Source organism: Coregonus lavaretus (assembly GCF_964263955.1).
Source record: "Coregonus lavaretus genome assembly, chromosome: 20".
NCBI classification, from domain to species: Eukaryota; Metazoa; Chordata; class Actinopteri; order Salmoniformes; family Salmonidae; genus Coregonus; species Coregonus lavaretus.
Window position 1 is genome coordinate 19,007,054 of NC_140007.1, and position 17,153 is coordinate 19,024,206.

The 17,153-nt window shown below is 43.5% G+C and overlaps 1 protein-coding gene across 1 annotated transcript in view; it reads right to left on the reverse strand.

Moving 5' to 3' along the window:
- LOC311147419 (uncharacterized protein) overlaps positions 1–17,153 on the reverse strand; it is a gene marked incomplete at its 5' end in the record, with an annotated part of 75,282 nt that overhangs the window by 33,929 nt on the left and 24,200 nt on the right. Inside the window, 11 exons of the mRNA XM_084184121.1 lie at positions 6,416–6,550; positions 8,450–8,584; positions 9,575–9,703; positions 9,888–10,016; positions 10,633–10,764; positions 13,828–14,001; positions 14,280–14,402; positions 14,871–14,993; positions 15,147–15,284; positions 15,614–15,736; positions 15,860–15,982. Coding sequence (XP_084040247.1) covers positions 6,416–6,550; positions 8,450–8,584; positions 9,575–9,703; positions 9,888–10,016; positions 10,633–10,764; positions 13,828–14,001; positions 14,280–14,402; positions 14,871–14,993; positions 15,147–15,284; positions 15,614–15,736; positions 15,860–15,982 — 1,464 coding nt within the window. The remainder of the gene's footprint in view (positions 1–6,415; positions 6,551–8,449; positions 8,585–9,574; positions 9,704–9,887; positions 10,017–10,632; positions 10,765–13,827; positions 14,002–14,279; positions 14,403–14,870; positions 14,994–15,146; positions 15,285–15,613; positions 15,737–15,859; positions 15,983–17,153) is intronic.

Below are 17,153 nucleotides of genomic sequence, written 5' to 3' on the forward strand. Positions count from 1 at the left end.
TGCTGGTAGAAATGAGGTCAAACGGATTTAAGTTTTCCTGCATTAAAGTCTATGGCCACTAGGAGCGCTGCCTCTGGGTGAGCATTCTCTTGTTTGCTTATGGCCTTATACAACTCAATGAGTGAGGTCTTAGTGCCTGCATTGGTTTGTGGTAAATAGACAGCTACGAAAATTATAGATGAAAACTCTCTTTGTAAATAGTGTGGTCTACAACTTATCATGAGGTACTCTACCTCAATATTAGAGATTGCGCACTAGCTGTTATTGACAAATAGACCACCACCCCTCGTCTTACCGGAGGTTCCTGTTCTGTTTTACAGAAAACCCAGCCAACTGTATATTATCCATGCCCTCGTTCAGCCACGACTCAGTGAAACATAAGATATTACAGTTTTTAATGTCCCGTTGGTAGGATATTTTCTAATCGAGCTCATCCAGTTTATTCTCCAGTGATTGCATATTTGCCAGTAGGACGGATGGTAAAGGCTGATTATCCATTCGCCGACTAATTCTCACCAAGCACCCGGATCTGCAGCTCCTGTATCGACGTCTCCTCTTCATGCGAATGACGGGGATTTGGGCCTGGTCCGGGAGGAGCCGTAAATCTTTTGCCACGATTTATTAAAGAAAAAATCTTCGTCCAGTCTGAGGTGAGTAATCGCTGTTCTGATGTCCAGAAGCTCTTTTCGGTCATAAGAGACAGTGGCAGAAAACCCACAACAGAATAGCAGAATTGGTTAGGAGCCCGTAAAATGGCAGCCATCCCCTCCGGCGCCTTTTTCTGAGACCCTGTACTCATTTACAGAGTGAGGGTATCCTTCCCCTCCAGAGTGCCCAGAGTATCCAAATGGAAACGGAGGGGAAAGGTTGCAAAACATACAATAAGAGAGATGTAGATAGACAGACGGGGGAATTAATTACAGACGTGAGTGCTACGGGTCGGTAGTCATTTAGGCAGGTTACCTTGGTGTTTTTGGGCACAGGGACTATGGTGGTCTGCTTGAAACATGTAGGTATTACAGACTCGGTCAGGCAGAGGTTGAAAATGTCAGTGAAGACAGTTGGTCAGCGCATGCTCTGAGTGGAAACGGAGGGGAAAGGTTGCAAAACATACAATAAGAGAGATGCAGATAGACAGACGGGGGAATTAAGAGGAGGTTGGCCAGCACGATTCCCCTCGCTCCCCGATATTTCTAATTGATTGCAGATGCAAGGCTCTGATCGCTTAATGGCTTCCAGATGACAAGCAACTCACCGCCAGCTTGGTGTTTCAATGAAACGATTCTGGTTATTTCCATCTGTTATTGACCCACACACGTAAACAGACACACATAGATACACACGCATGCATAGCTACATACACACGCAGACACAAAACACTAATATAGGAACTTACTTATGCAGTAAGTGCATCTCCACAAACACACACACTTTCATGGATGCAAGCATGCGTGTATGTAAATGTGCGCGCATATACACACACACACACACACACACACAGACACACACACACACACACCTCTTTCTCCCACAGAGTTTGAGTACATTCATTACACAATGACCATCCTATTAGCCAGACACCAAAGTGGAAACTAGAGTGGGATAAGTAAAAAGATGGAGGGATGGATGGAGGAAGCAGACCCAATGGACAGCCCCGGTTCCCAGAACATCACCCTCGGAAGTATCTGAGGTCAAGAAGCATAGCCCTAAACATTCACAGAGCTGCTTGTCAGTGTGGCCACCCTGTGAGACTCACAGGTTGGCTCATAACTAGGGTGCTGCATGTCAGTTGATGTGGGGGTGCTGTGAGCTCTGCTTTTTTCCATTGTCAAAATGTCACCCTTTAATAAACAGTCTGGACCTTGATTAGGTGAATAGGGCCCTATAAAATCGGTTTTATTTTTTGCCTGATTCCATTGAGTTTTCTTCCAAATTCCGTTTTCTCAGTTTTGTGTTTCCATTTTTCCAAATTCTTTCAGGTATTCACTCTCAAAATCACACTTTTTTAATAGAAAAACTAAAAGAATTGTTAGGCCTACTGCTGCTAGGTAGCTCTCTCTCTGCTCTCCCCCTCCCCTCTGTCTGTTCTTGATTGCAGGAGTGAAGTCTGGTGTGCGGGAGTCAGGGTTCCAGCTGCAGCTCATTCACCATAATCACCTCAGGCTTAAAGACCCGGTCAAACTTGCCACTCATCGTCAGATCATAGTCAAGACGACCATGTTAGTCTCGCTGCTGACTCAACCTGCTTGTTTTCGCTCTTTGTGTTTTTGGCCTGTTCTATTTACTTTTCTCCTGTGCCACAGATTATTGGAACCTGACTCCTGCCTCCGCTTCACTCCTGCCACCACCATCCTGCTTTCCACTACTGGACCTCCCTTTTGGACTCACCACGGACACTAGGACGTTACGGTACCACTCCTGCTCAGAACCTGGAACTGTTACCCTCCCTGTAGACCTGGACTTGCTCTTCCCCTATTTTTGGAAACCTGGACAATTTAACTTTGTAAATAAACCTGTTAAACCTTCTCTGGCTCGGTGTAGTTGTCTGCATTTGGGTTCATATCCAGTTAAATCGTGACAAGAATGACGTTCTAAGTCCACAAAAATGATTAAAGGCCCAGTGCAGTCAAAAACGTGATATACCTGTGTTTTATATACACTACCGGTCAAAGTTTTAGAACACCTACTCATTCAAGGGTTTTTCTTTATTTTTTTTTGAATTTTCTACATTGTAGAATAATAGTGAAGACATCAAAACTATGAAATAACACATATGGAATCATGTAGTAACCAAAAAAGTGTTAAACAAATCAAAATATATTTTATATTTGAGATTCTTCAAATAGCCACCCTTTCCCTTGATGACAGCTTTGCACACTCTTGGCATTCTCTCAACCAGCTTCATGAGGTAGTCACCTGGAATGCATTTCAATTAACGGGTGTACCATCTTAAAAGTTAATTTGTGGAATTTCTTTCCTTCTTAATGCGTTTGAGCCAATCAGTTGTGTTGTGACAAGGTAGCGGGATATACAGAAGATAGCACTATTTGGTAAAATACCAAGTCCATATTATGGCAAGAACAGCTCAAATAAGCAAAGAGAAACGACAGTCCATCATTACTTTAAGACATGGTCAGTCAATAGGAAAAATTTCAAGAACTTTGAAAGCTTCTTCAAGTGCAGTCGCAAAAACCATCAAGCGCTTTGAAACTGGCTCTCATGAGGACCGCCACAGGAATGGAAGACCCAGAGTTACCTCTGCTGCAGAGGATAAGTTCATTAGAGTTACCAGCCTCAGAAATTGCAGCCCAAATAAATGCTTCACAGAGTTCAAGTAACAGAATCTTATCCAGAGCGACTTACAGTTAGTGAGTGCATACATTCTTTTTATTTATTTTTCATACTGGCCCCCCGTGGGAATCGAACCCACAACCCTGGCCTTGCAAATGCCATGCTCTACCAACTGAGCTACTGTCATGTATGTTAAGAGACGGGTCGGACCAAGGCGCAGCGTGATATGCGTACATGTTTATTTAACGATAAACACACGACAAAACAACAAAGGAAACGAAACGTGAAGTCCAAAGGTACAACACAACAAACCTTACACGGAACAAGATCCCACAACTAGACACTGCCAATAGGCTGCCTAAGTATGATCCCCAATCAGAGACAACGAGCGACAGCTGCCTCTGATTGGGAACCACACCGGCCAACATAGAAATACACATACTAGAATATACACATAGATAACAAAGAATATACACACCCTGACTCAACATATACGAGTCCCCTGAGTCAGGGCGTGACAGCTACATCCCTGCCGGCCATTTCTCCCCTACCCTGGACGACGCTGGGCCAATTGTGCGCCGCCCCATGGGACTCCCGGTCACGGCCAGCTACGACAGAGCCTGGATGGGACTATCATTTGTTTTTCAACAGGACAATGACCCAACACACCTCCAGGCTGTGTAAGGGCTATTTTACCAAGAAGGAGAGTGATGGAGTGCTGCATCAGATGACCTGGCCTCCACAATCCCCCGACCTCAACCAAATTGAGATGGTTTGGGATGAGTCGGACCGCAGAGTGAAGGACAAGCAGCCAACAAGTGCTCAGCATATGTGGGAACTCCTTCAAGACTGTTGGAAAAGCATTCCAGGTGAAGCTGGTTGAGAGAATGCCAAGAGTGTGCAAAGCTGTCATCAAGGGAAAGGGTGGCTATTTGAAGAATCTCAAATATAAAATATATTTTGATTTGTTTAACACTTTTTTGGTTACTACATGATTCCATATGTGTTATTTCATAGTTTTGATGTCTTCACTATTATTCTACAATGTAGAAAATAGTAAAAATAAAGAAAAACCCTTGAATGAGTAGGTGTTCTAAAACTTTGTGTATATTTTATTTTACAGAGCTCTTTGAAAAGACTGCCTGAAATTTCAGCTTGTTTTTGTGGGATGGAGTTTTGGCCTTCTATGGTGACATCACCATGCAGTAAATTAGTTAAATAGACCAATAAGAAAGAGTTCCAAACCTCTCTGCCAATTACAGATAATCTTAAGTTTTCCCCTCCCCACTCAGATCACTCCCAGACAGTCTTAGTAAAATTCTTACTTGAGAAATTGCCCTTTGCTAAGTAGCTATTTTTGTTTCTTTTTGACTATTTTAATTGAAAACAATCACAGTAAGGTACTTAATTGTTACCCAAAAATGATTTGATATGGAGATAAAAACGGCTGCATTGGAGCTTTAAACCACATCAGGAGACCACTTTTGAGGTCTTGGAAAAATTGAAGAAATGCAAGTGCGCACCAGCAAGAGACCTTTGTTTGGTTAGCGATGTTTCTATAGCGCTCATGTGATTGCAGAGTTTGCAAAACAAATGGCCGCTGGATTGATGCAAATAATCATTATATGCCAGGTAGGCATAGGCTACTTTATAGTTAACATTTGATGGAGAAGGTTTTTGGGAAAGCCTTTCCATCTGTACCAGACGGCATCCCTAGCATCGTCTTCAGAGCATGCGCAGACCAGTTGGCTGGTATGTTTACGGGCATATTGAATCACTCCCTATCCCAGTCTGCTGTCCCCACATGTATCAAGATGGCCACCATTATTCCTGTACCCAAGAAAGCAAAGGTAACTGAACTAAACGACTATCGCCCCGTAGCACTCACCTCTGTCATCATGAAGTGCTTTGAGAGACAAGTCAAGGATCATACCACCTCTACCTTACCTGACACCCTACACCCACTTCAGTTTGCTTACCGCCCCAATAGAACCACAGACGATGCAATCGCCATCACACTGCACACTGCCCTATCCCATCTGGACAAGAGGAATACCTATGTAAGAATGCTTTTCATTGACTGTAGCTCAGCATTCAAAACCATAGTACCCTCCAAGCTCATCATTAAGCTTGAGGCCGTGGGTCTGAACTCCACCCTGTGCAACTGGGTCCTGGACTTCCTGACGGGCCGCCCCTAGGTGGTGAAGATAGGAAACAACACCTCCACTTCGCTCATCCTGAACACTGGGGCCCCACAAGGGTGCTTGCTCAGCCCACTCCTGTACTCCCTGTGCACCCATGACTGCGTGGCCAAGCACGCCTCCAACTCAATCATCAAGTTTGCAGATGACACAACAGTAGTAGGCTTGATTACCAACAATGATGAGACAGCCTACAGGGAGGAGGTGAGGGCTCTGGGAGTGTGGTGCCAGGAATATAACCTCTCACTCAACGTCAACAAAACAAAGGAGATGATCGTGGACTTCAGGAAACACCCGCAATCACATCTGGTAAACTTGATTTGATTAGCGTCACCGCTAACGGCTACACATATGCGCACCGCACAAACACACACACACACACAGACAAGGGCATTCCTGTGCCATTTCAGAAAGTTGCAGGAAAATACAATCACTGATGGATTTTGTTCATGTCTTATGATTAACTTGGGCAATTAATGCATTTTCTAATAAGTTCAATACATTTAGTTGATTTTCTACTAGATGATTTGAATACATGTTTGAATATTGTTGAATTCAGTTTTAATGTCTGGATTCCGTGATTCTGTCCACAACACAGATTTTATAGGGCCGTAGGTGAAGCAGGTGTCTGGGAATTGGGTTAGAACCAAACCCTGCACACCCAGGCCAGTAGCTCTCCAGGACCAGAGTTGGAGACACCCCATCCGTCTCTTGATTATTGACAGAGAATGAGTGCAATAGACTTAGATGCCATATACTGTGCGTGTGTGTGTGTGTGTGCATGTCTGCGAGCATTTTGTGTTGTCTCGCCTGATGGAGTTAGAAGAAACAAGAAATACACATTTCTGTTCCCAATAAATGGACAATAAAGTACTATTCTGCATTGGTCTGGGTTGGCATGCCATGCCATGCACTGTACCCACCTAGGTCACAGTTGTCCCCATGGAAGCCAGGCGGGCACTGGCGCAGACACTCCCCTGTTACATGATCACAGGGTACCCCTGATGGACACTGACATGTACTCTTGCAGGCCAGGCCATAGTATCCTCTATTACACTCTAGAGGAGATGAGCAAAAGTGGGTTAAAGGTACTGGTTACACATTTAGGGCCAGATTCCTGGACCCAGATCAAACCAGATAGAACCATTCCTTGACGTGTGTGTTTAGTTTGTTTGTGTGTCTGTGTGTGTGTGCGTGCGTGTGTGCATGCACATACAGTGGGGGAAAAAAGTATTTAGTCAGCCACCAATTGTGCAAGTTCTCCCACTTAAAAAGATGAGAGAGGCCTGTAATTTTCATCATAGCTACACGTCAACTATGACAGACAAATTGAGGGAAAAAAATCCAGAAAATCACATTGTAGGATTTTTAATGAATTTATTTGCAAATTATGGTGGAAAATAAGTATTTGGTCACCTACAAACAAGCAAGATTTCTGGCTCTCACAGACCTGTAACTTCTTCTTTAAGAGGCTCCTCTGTCCTCCACTCGTTACCTGTATTAATGGCACCTGTTTGAACTTGTTATCAGTATAAAAGACACCTGTCCACAACCTCAAACAGTCACACTCCAAACTCCACTATGGCCAAGACCAAAGAGCTGTCAAAGGACACCAGAAACAAAATTGTAGACCTGCACCAGGCTGGGAAGACTGAATCTGCAATAGGTAAGCAGCTTGGTTTGAAGAAATCAACTGTGGGAGCAATTATTAGGAAATGGAAGACATACAAGACCACTGATAATCTCCCTCGATCTGGGGCTCCACGCAAGATCTCACCCCGTGGGGTCAAAATGATCACAAGAACGGTGAGCAAAAATCCCAGAACCACACGGGGGGACCTAGTGAATGACCTGCAGAGAGCTGGGACCAAAGTAACAAAGCCTACCATCAGTAACACACTACGCCGCCAGGGACTCAAATCCTGCAGTGCCAGACGTGTCCCCCTGCTTAAGCCAGTACATGTCCAGGCCCGTCTGAAGTTTGCTAGAGTGCATTTGGATGATCCAGAAGAGGATTGGGAGAATGTCATATGGTCAGATGAAACCAAAATATAACTTTTGGGTAAAAACTCAACTCGTCGTGTTTGGAGGACAAAGAATGCTGAGTTGCATCCAAAGAACACCATACCTACTGTGAAGCATGGGGGTGGAAACATCATGCTTTGGGGCTGTTTTTCTGCAAAGGGACCAGGACGACTGATCCGTGTAAAGGAAAGAATGAATGGGGCCATGTATCGTGAGATTTTGAGTGAAAACCTCCTTCCATCAGCAAGGGCATTGAAGATGAAACGTGGTTGGGTCTTTCAGCATGACAATGATCCCAAACACACCGCCCGGGCAACGAAGGAGTGGCTTCGTAAGAAGCATTTCAAGGTCCTGGAGTGGCCTAGCCAGTCTCCAGATCTCAACCCCATAGAAAATCTTTGGAGGGAGTTGAAAGTCCGTGTTGCCCAGCGACAGCCCCAAAACATTACTGCTCTAGAGGAGATCTGCATGGAGGAATGGGCCAAAATACCAGCAACAGTGTGTGAAAACCTTGTGAAGACATACAGAAAACGTTTGACCTGTGTCATTGCCAACAAAGGGTATATAACAAAGTATTGAGAAACTTTTGTTATTGACCAAATACTTATTTTCCACCATAATTTGCAAATAAATTCATTAAAAGTCCTACAATGTGATCTTCTGGATTTTTTTTTCTCATTTTGTCTGTCATAGTTGACGTGTACCTATGATGAAAATTACAGGCCTCTCTCATCTTTTTAAGTGGGAGAACATGCACAATTGGTGGCTGACTAAATACTTTTTTTCCCCACTGTACGTATATGTATATGTGCATGCATGTGTATGTTTATGTGTGTGCGTGCACATACGTGTATGTGTGCATGTGCATGCGTGTGTATGCTTGTGTATGTGTACACTTGTGTGTGTGCGGAACATCTTTCTGGACCACTGACCCTCCTGGCAGTTCATGCCATGGTAGCCTGGTTTGCAGACACAGGAGCCATGGCGGCGGTGGCACTCTAGGGTGTTCTGTTGGACACACTGGCACTCCTCCGAGCAGCCAGGGCCATACGCCCACTTAGGACACACTGGGGAGAGATGGCACACCAAGGGTTAAACAGGACTGCAGGCCTAATAGGGTACACATTAATACTGCCCGACTGTGTACATGGTAGTGCAGGGGAAGAGAGGTCCAGGGCCCATATTCATAAATGTATCTTATCTTGATTATGGTTCAGTCATATTGACAATATAATCACGTCTTGCTCTTCATTGTAATCAGAATGCTAATATGAATACTATGCATGCCAGTCTCTCTTGACTAAGAGTTGAGGAAAGACTGACAATCACTTCTTGTTTTTATAAGAAACATTAATGTGTTGGAAATTCCAAATTGTTTGCATAGTCAACTTACACACAGCACTAACACACACACTTACCCCACCAGACATGCCACCAGGGGTCTTTTCACAGGTCCAGAACAAATTCAAGGAAATTAACAGTATTATGCAGATTAATGAGTGCATAGAACTCCATTCCGTCTCATATAGCACAAGTGAACAGCAAACGACACAACGCCTCTCCCCCATGTGACCTACTTGTTGTGTGTATGTACTGACATGTATGTGTAACTGATAGATGCACATACACACTACATGTTAATGTTTTTAAATGTATGTAAATTGTAAAGTATTTTGTCTGTAATGTCTTTTCCGTTATGTGTCGGACCCCAGTAAGACTAGCTGTCGCCATTGGCGTCGGATAATGGGGATCATAATAAAGCAAATCAAATAAAGCATCTTAGAGTTGGTGTTCTGATTTTGGATCAGTTTTGCCTTTTAGATCACATTGAATAAGATTACATGGACAGAGGGGACCTGATCCTAGATCAGCAATCCTACTCGCTGGACAGCCCCAGATCACAGTAAGATCCAGATGTACTAGGAATGAGTCCTTCCTGAGGTAATCACTTGGCATGGCAATTGGAGAAAATGGCTACAGGGAGTGAAAGAATGACATAAAGGAAATAGAGTGAAAGAGACCGAGGTAGAGAGGCAACGAGACATCATGCCACTCACTTAGATGACAGAAGCGCCCGTAGAGCCCGGGATCACACAGGCAGGCTCCATAGGTGCGATGGCAGCGCCCGTTATTGGCACAGTTACACTTCTTATTGCACAGTTTCCCATACAGGCCTTTAGGACAGCCTACAGAGCACAGATACACAGAGGCAAGAGTAGAAAGTACAACATATTATAAGGTGCACCAATATTAGGATTTGCACTTTTAGGACAATTCCATTGGTTCAATTGTAAGCTAAATCAATTGTACCTTTTTGAGAGAAAACAATGCTATTTTGATCCAGTGCTGCATGAATCTGTGCCAACTCACCATCCTGGCACATGTCCCCGCTGACGCCAGGTGGGCAGCGGCAGTGCCCACTCACAGGGTCACAGGTGGCACCATTCTTACACTTACAGCTGAAGGAGCAGTTCCTGCCAAAGGTGCCCTTTGGACAAGCTGGGCAAAGGGAAGGAGAGTGAGAGCGAGAGAGGTGAGAGAAGCAGAAACAGAGGTATGGCGTTAACTCTCTCAACAAAGCTATATACGGTAGATACGTCACCAAATAAGGAATTTTCTGTATGATGATTGGCCCCGTGTAGCTCAGTTGGTAGAGCATGGCGCTTGCAACGCCAGGGTTGTGGGTTCGTTTCCCACGGGGGCCAGTATGAAAAATGTATGCACTCACTAACTGTAAGTCGCTCTGGATAAGAGTGTCTGCTAAATTACTAAAATGTAAAATGTAATGATTGTGTCTAACAGAATGTGAAATTCCATTTAAACACAAGGTAGGCCACTTTTATAGCTTCACCCAGCAATGGATAGAGAAACACTGGGTTAGAACTTAGATGACTAGTAGCAAATCAGGGGTGTATTCATTAGTGCACACCATAGCAAACTGTAGCAAAACGTTTTGCAATGGATTTTTTTTTGGAGTCCCCTCCATGTTTAAATTGGTTTGCTTTCGTTTAGTTCCTAGTGAATAAATCCTCAGGTGATCAGTAACACCTGTGACTGAGGGTTAAAACCCTGTTGATGCTTTGATGTTTTGTTTTCTCTGCGTGGCTACACTCACTCTGGTTGCAGACAACGCCTGTCCACCCATCAGGACAGTCACAGTGGCCCTCCTCCATGTCACACACACCACCGTTGGAACAGTCGTCACACGTCAGGCTGCAGTCGTGGCCAAACGTGTTGTTAAGACACACTGGGGAGGTGGAGGAAGAGCAGAAGAAGGAATAGGAAAAAGTAGTTAAACAAATACAGTTGAAGTCAGAAGTTTACATAAACCTTAGACAAATACATTTAAACTCAGTTTTTCACAATTCCTGACATTTAATCCTAGTAAAAATTCCCTGTCTTAGGTCAGTTAGGATCACCACTTTATTTTAAGAATGTGAAATGTCAGAATAATAGTAGAGAGAATGATTTATTTAAGCTTTTATTTCTTTCATCACATTCCCAGTGGGTCAGAAGTTTACATACACTCAATTAGTATTTGGTAGCATTGCCTTTAAATTGTTTAACTTGGGTCAAACGATTCGGGTTGCCTTCCACAAGCTTCTCACAATAAGTTGGGTGAATTTTGGTCCATTCCTCCTGACAGAGCTGGTGTAACTGAGTCAGGTTTGTAGGCCTCCTTGCTCGCACACGATTTTTCAGTTCTGCCCACACATTTTCTATAGGATTGAGGTCAGGGCTTTGTGATGGCCACTCCAATACCTTGAATTTGTTCTCCTTAAGCCATTTTTCCACAACTTTGGAAATATGCTTGGGGTCATTGCCCATTTGGAAGACCCATTTGCGACCAACCTTTAACTTCCTGACTGATGTCTTGAGATGTTGCTTCAATATATCCACATCATTTTCCTTCCTCATGATACCATCTATTTTGTGAAGTGCACCAGTCCCTCCTGCAGCAAAGCACCCCCACAGCATGATGCTGCCACCCCCATGCTTCACGGTTGGGATGGTGTTCTTCGGCTTGCAAGCAACCCCCTTTTTCCTCCAAACATAACGATGGTCATTATGGCCAAACAGTTCTATTTCTGTTTCATCAGACCAGAGGACATTTCTCCAAAAAGTATGATCTTTGTCCCCATGTGCAGTTGCAAACCATAGTCTGGCTTTTTTATGGTGGTTTTGGAGCGGTGGCTTCTTCCTTGCTGTTTTACTGTGGATATAGATACTTTCGTACCTGTTTCCTTCAGCATCTTCACAAGGTCCTTTGCTGTTGTTCTGGGATTGATTTGTACTTTTCGCACCAAAGTACAGTTGAAGTCGGAAGTTTACATACACTTAGGTTGGAGTCATTAAAACTCGTTTTTTCAACCACTCCACAAATTTCTTGTTAACAAACTATAGTTTTGGCAAGTCGGTTAGGACATCTACTATGTGCATGACATAAATCATTTTTCCAACAATTGTTTACAGACAGATTATTTCACTTTAAATTCACTGTATCACAATTCCAGTGGGTCAGAAGTTACATACACAAAGTTGACTGTGCCTTTAAACAGCTTGGAAAATTCCAGAAAATTATGTCATGGCTTTAGAAGCTTCTGATAGGGTAACTGACATCATTTGAGTCAATTGGAGGTGTACCTGTGGATGTATTTCAAGGCCTATCTTCAAACTCAGTGCCTCTTTGCTTAACATCATGGGAAAATCAAAAGAAATCAGCCAAGACCTCAGAAAAAAAATGGTAGACCTCCAAACGCCTGAAGGTAACACGTTCATCTGTACAAACAATAGTACGCAAGTATAAACACAATGGGACCACGCAGCCGTCATACCGCTCAGTTCTGTCTCCTAGAGATTAACGTACTTTGGTGCGAAAAGTGCAAATCAATCCCAGAACAACAGCAAAGGACCTTGTGAAGATGCTGGAGGAAACAGGTACAAAGTATCTATATCCACAGTAAAACGAGTCCTATATTGACATAACCTGAAAGGCCGCTCAGCAATGAAGAAGTCACTGCTTCAAAACCACCATAGAAAAGCCAGACTACGGTTTGCAACTGCACATGGGGACAAAGATCGTACTTTTTGGAGAAATGTCCTCTGGTCTGATGAAACAAAAATAGAATTGTTTGGCCATAATGACCATCGTTATGTTTGGAGGAAAAAGGGGGTTGCTTGCAAGCCGAAGAACACCATCCCAACCGTGAAGCATGGGAGTGGCAGCATCATGCTGTGGGGGTGCTTTGCTGCAGGAGGGACTGGTGCACTTCACAAAATAGATGGCATCATGAGGAAGGAAAATGATGTGGATATATTGAAGCAACATCTCAAGACATCAGTCAGGAAGTTAAAGCTTGGTCGCAAATGGGTCTTCCAAATGGACAATGACCCCAAGCATACTTCCAAAGTTGTGGCAAAATGGCTTAAGGACAACAAAGTCAAGGTATTGGAGTGGCCATCACAAAGCCCTGAAAAAGCGTGTGCGAGCAAGGAGGCCTACAAACCTGACTCAGTTACACCAGCTCTGTCAGGAGGAATGGGCCAAAATTCACCCAACTTATTGTGGGAAGCTTGTGGAAGGCTACCTGAAACGTTTGACCCAAGTTAAACAATTTAAAGGCAATGCTACCAAATACTAATTGAGTGTATGTAAACTTCTGACCCACTGGGAATGTGATGAATGAAATAAAAGCTGAAATAAATCATTCTCTCTACTATTATTCTGACATTTCACATTCTTAAAATAAAGTGGTGATCCTAACTGACCTAAGACAGGGAATTTTTACTAGGATTAAATGTCAGGAATTGTGAAAAACTGAGTTTAAATGTATTTGGCTAAGGTGTATGTAAACTTCTGACTTCAACTGTACGTTCATCTCTAGGAGACAGAACGCGTCTCCTTCCTGAGCGGTATGACGGCTGCATGGTCCCATGGTGTTTATACTTTCGTACTAATGTTTGTACAGATGAACGTTGTACCTTCAGGCGTTTGGAAATTAACCTATCAGAAGCTTCTAAAGCCATGACATCATTTTCTGGAATTTTCCAAGCTGTTTAAAGGCACAGTAAACTTAGTGAATGTAAACTTCTGACCCACTGGAATTGTGATACAGTGAATTATAAGTGAAATAATCTGTCTGTAAACAATTGTTGGAAAAATTACTTGTATCATGCACAAAGTAGATGTCCTAACCGACTTGCCAAAACTATAGTTTGTTAACCAAAAAGTTGTGGAGTGGTTGAAAAACGAGTTTGAATGACTCCAACCTAAGTGTATGTAAACTTCCGACTTCAACTGTATGTATACCAAAGGTCTGGGTGAGGGTGCTCTGGGCCCGCAGCTCTCCCAGGCTGTCCTCCTCGTAGTCGTCATAACGCTCCAGCTGCTGGAAGTAGTCCCTCAGCAGGGTGATCTGGGGTAGAGGGCGCTCTACCGCGATGCGACTGCTCCACTCCAACGCCTCTACTGCCCCCTCCAGGGCTGAAGGGAGAGTGTACAACAGTCATTGTCATTCTCTTTGCACACTTTCTCTCCATTCTAATATCCAGTTTAGCATGCCACTTAACATAAAGCAATTTGTTAATTGTAAACTCTGGGCCCTAGTTAGAGCCTTTAACTTGTACTGCCAGTTATAGCCTACCACTAAGGCCCAGAGTTTTTCCCAGTCAGGTTACAGTCAGGTCAGGAAAGACTCCTGGCCCAATGTGTTATTTCTACCTGAGTACCACCAAGACAGGATTCATATCTGATCCACTTACGAATACAAGAGAGACGGTCCTCGTCTAGCCGGTGTCCTAGGCGACAATAGCACTGGAAGGAGCCGGCTGTGTTCTGGCAGGTATGGTCACAGCCTCCATTGTCTACCAGACACTCATCCACATCTGCAACATCAACAACCAGAACATTTTGATTTCCTGACGAAAATGTGTGTGCTTGCTTCAGCAGTCTAAAATATATTTAATGGTAGTGTCAGAGGTTTAAATTGTTAGAGGCAAATGAACAGTTTAAGTTGAAGCAAGCACCCTTATTAAAACAGCAAAGAAAAGGGCATTAAAGAGCACCATAGGTTCAGCAACATCATGACATGACATCATCATACACTGCGGGGTGTCTTCCTGCTTACAAACATCAACAACGGAACAAAAATCTGCCAAGACTGCGGTTATTGCCTCCATCCAATTTGCCCCCTTGTGGTATACAGTACAGTATATTGGGAAGAGCTAACTATGACAATCTTGATGGATTTATATTCTGTTGTTGATGTCTGTAAGCAGTAAGTCATAACACTGTGTAGATAGATTTATAGATCATGTTTGATCAAGGAGATTATGTTGCTTAATAGACCGTACCATCACAGCCACACCCATCCGAATTGAGACGGTAGCCAGCCCCGCAGTAGCATTCGTAACCCCCGGGATAGTTGGTACAGTCCTGCTCGCAGCATGAGCTTCCCGCCTCACACTCGTCCAAGTCTGAAACATACACAGCCGTTGTTGACAAGTCTGTCTATGTAGAGATTTTAGTGTCAATTTTTGAATTGAATTAAATAATTTTGAATTAATGTAAAATTCTAAATTATTGGCAAATAAAATCACTCCATATCGATCAAACTGCTTTTTGCTCACCCACACATGTCCTGAGGTCATCGTCCAGGTGGTAACCATGGTGACAGCTGCAGACAGGTCCGAGGGTGGACTGTTGGCACTTTTGGGAACAGCCTCCGTTGGCAGTCTCACAACCATTCACAATCTCCATCTCGATTCCTTAAGAGAGAGAAATATGGCCAAATGCCAAGAATATAGGATTATCGTTGCATTGTGAAGTTCTGCTGATCTGCGCAGACCTTCAAACCTGCATGAGAGTTGACTGAGAGAGATTGGGAGTTGACTGAGAGTGAATAAGAGTTGGCAGAGTGAATGTGAGTTGACAGAGAGAATGTGAGTTGACTGAGAGAGAATGTGAGTTGACTGAGGGTGAATGGGAGTTGACTGAGAGTGAATGGCAGTTGACTGAGTGAATGAGAGTTGACAGAGTGAATGGAAGTTGACTGAGAGAACATTTTAGTTGACAGAGAGAATGGGAGTTGACTCACGATAGCATTTCCTGCCGTCGGCACCCAGCTCGTATGCTGGGTTACAGACACAGGTGAAGGAGCCCTGGGTGTTATGGCAACCGTGGGCACAAGCAGCTTGGCCTGTCTCACACTCATCGATGTCTGGGGGACACACACAACTTTCAACTACTTGCTTTTTAACATTATCATCAAAATCATCATCACCACCACCATCACCATAATCCATAACCAATCAAATTAATTTAGTAAATTATGGATATTTACCTTCACAGTTTTTGCCATCCTGTGCCAGTGTGTATCCAGGAAGACAGTTGCACTGAGCTCTCCATCCGTCATTCTTGCAGGTGTGCATACAGCCCCCATTTCTGTCTGCACAGGGGCTTCTTACTGAAATACAGTTACATGGGATGAGTACACACACACACACACAAACAGACAGAAACACACACACACTTCATAATATGTTCGTCAGCCCTTCTCTCTCTCTGACTGACAGGGACATATGCATAACACACACACACACACACACACACACACACACACACACACACACATACACACACACACACACACACACACACAGACAGACAGACAGAAACACACACACACACTTCATATGCTCTTGCTAGCCCTTCTCCCCTGTGGATTTGAGGGAGTAAGAGGGTAATGGGGTTAAATGGGGGTGTGATTACTTTCTCTGTGCAGAAAAGGCCATAATTACTTCCATGTCTGCACCCCTGAGAGGTGAATTTCCAAGGAGCTCCACTTACTAGAAATTAGGGATTTTAATTTTTTTAATTTTCTGGTAGCTAGTTGTTGATGTATGGAAGACGATGTTAGACAGTGCACATCTAGCTAAGCAGGAAACATTGTAAAGGGACAGAAAATCAGTAAAGGTACGAGATGTCCACATCTGCCCAAAGATAGAATGGATACAGCAGTAACAATGTTACTTTTTCACAATGCGGGTTTGTTTGAAATCCACACTAGGTGGATAACTATTTCATGCGTTCCTATATTTTGCTTTTGGATCGTGGTTCAGTAACCATGGTAACAGCGGACCTCTGGTAAGCCTCATGTCAATTGGATTTACCAGTCATTCTGCTGGCCAGACAGACCATTGGTCAGAGGTCGCCAAGGCGATGACGGCCTGCTCGAACTGGTCTCTCTTTCAGACCTTGGAGTCGGATACAAGACGAGAAATTTCAAAGCCTGCCAAAGTGCACAGTAATTTAACATCTAGAGGTACTACAGTGCACACTCCAAAACAGCTGCAATCTCTGTATTACATCCTACTACATTTATATAATTGTATTTTTCCCCCATTCAGTGCTAAAATTGGCCTAATGCATGTCTGGTATCAAAACCATTTAAATATAACTTCAATCCTATTGGATCTAAAATAGCATCGACATCTCTCCAAGTGCCTTTTTTCTTTTGATGTGAAAATGTGAAATTCCAAGAATATTAAATATGTCCATATGTCTTGATATATAAAATACGACATGATATATCTGAGATCTACGTGTCGACCACAATAAGAACCATCTGAAGTCAA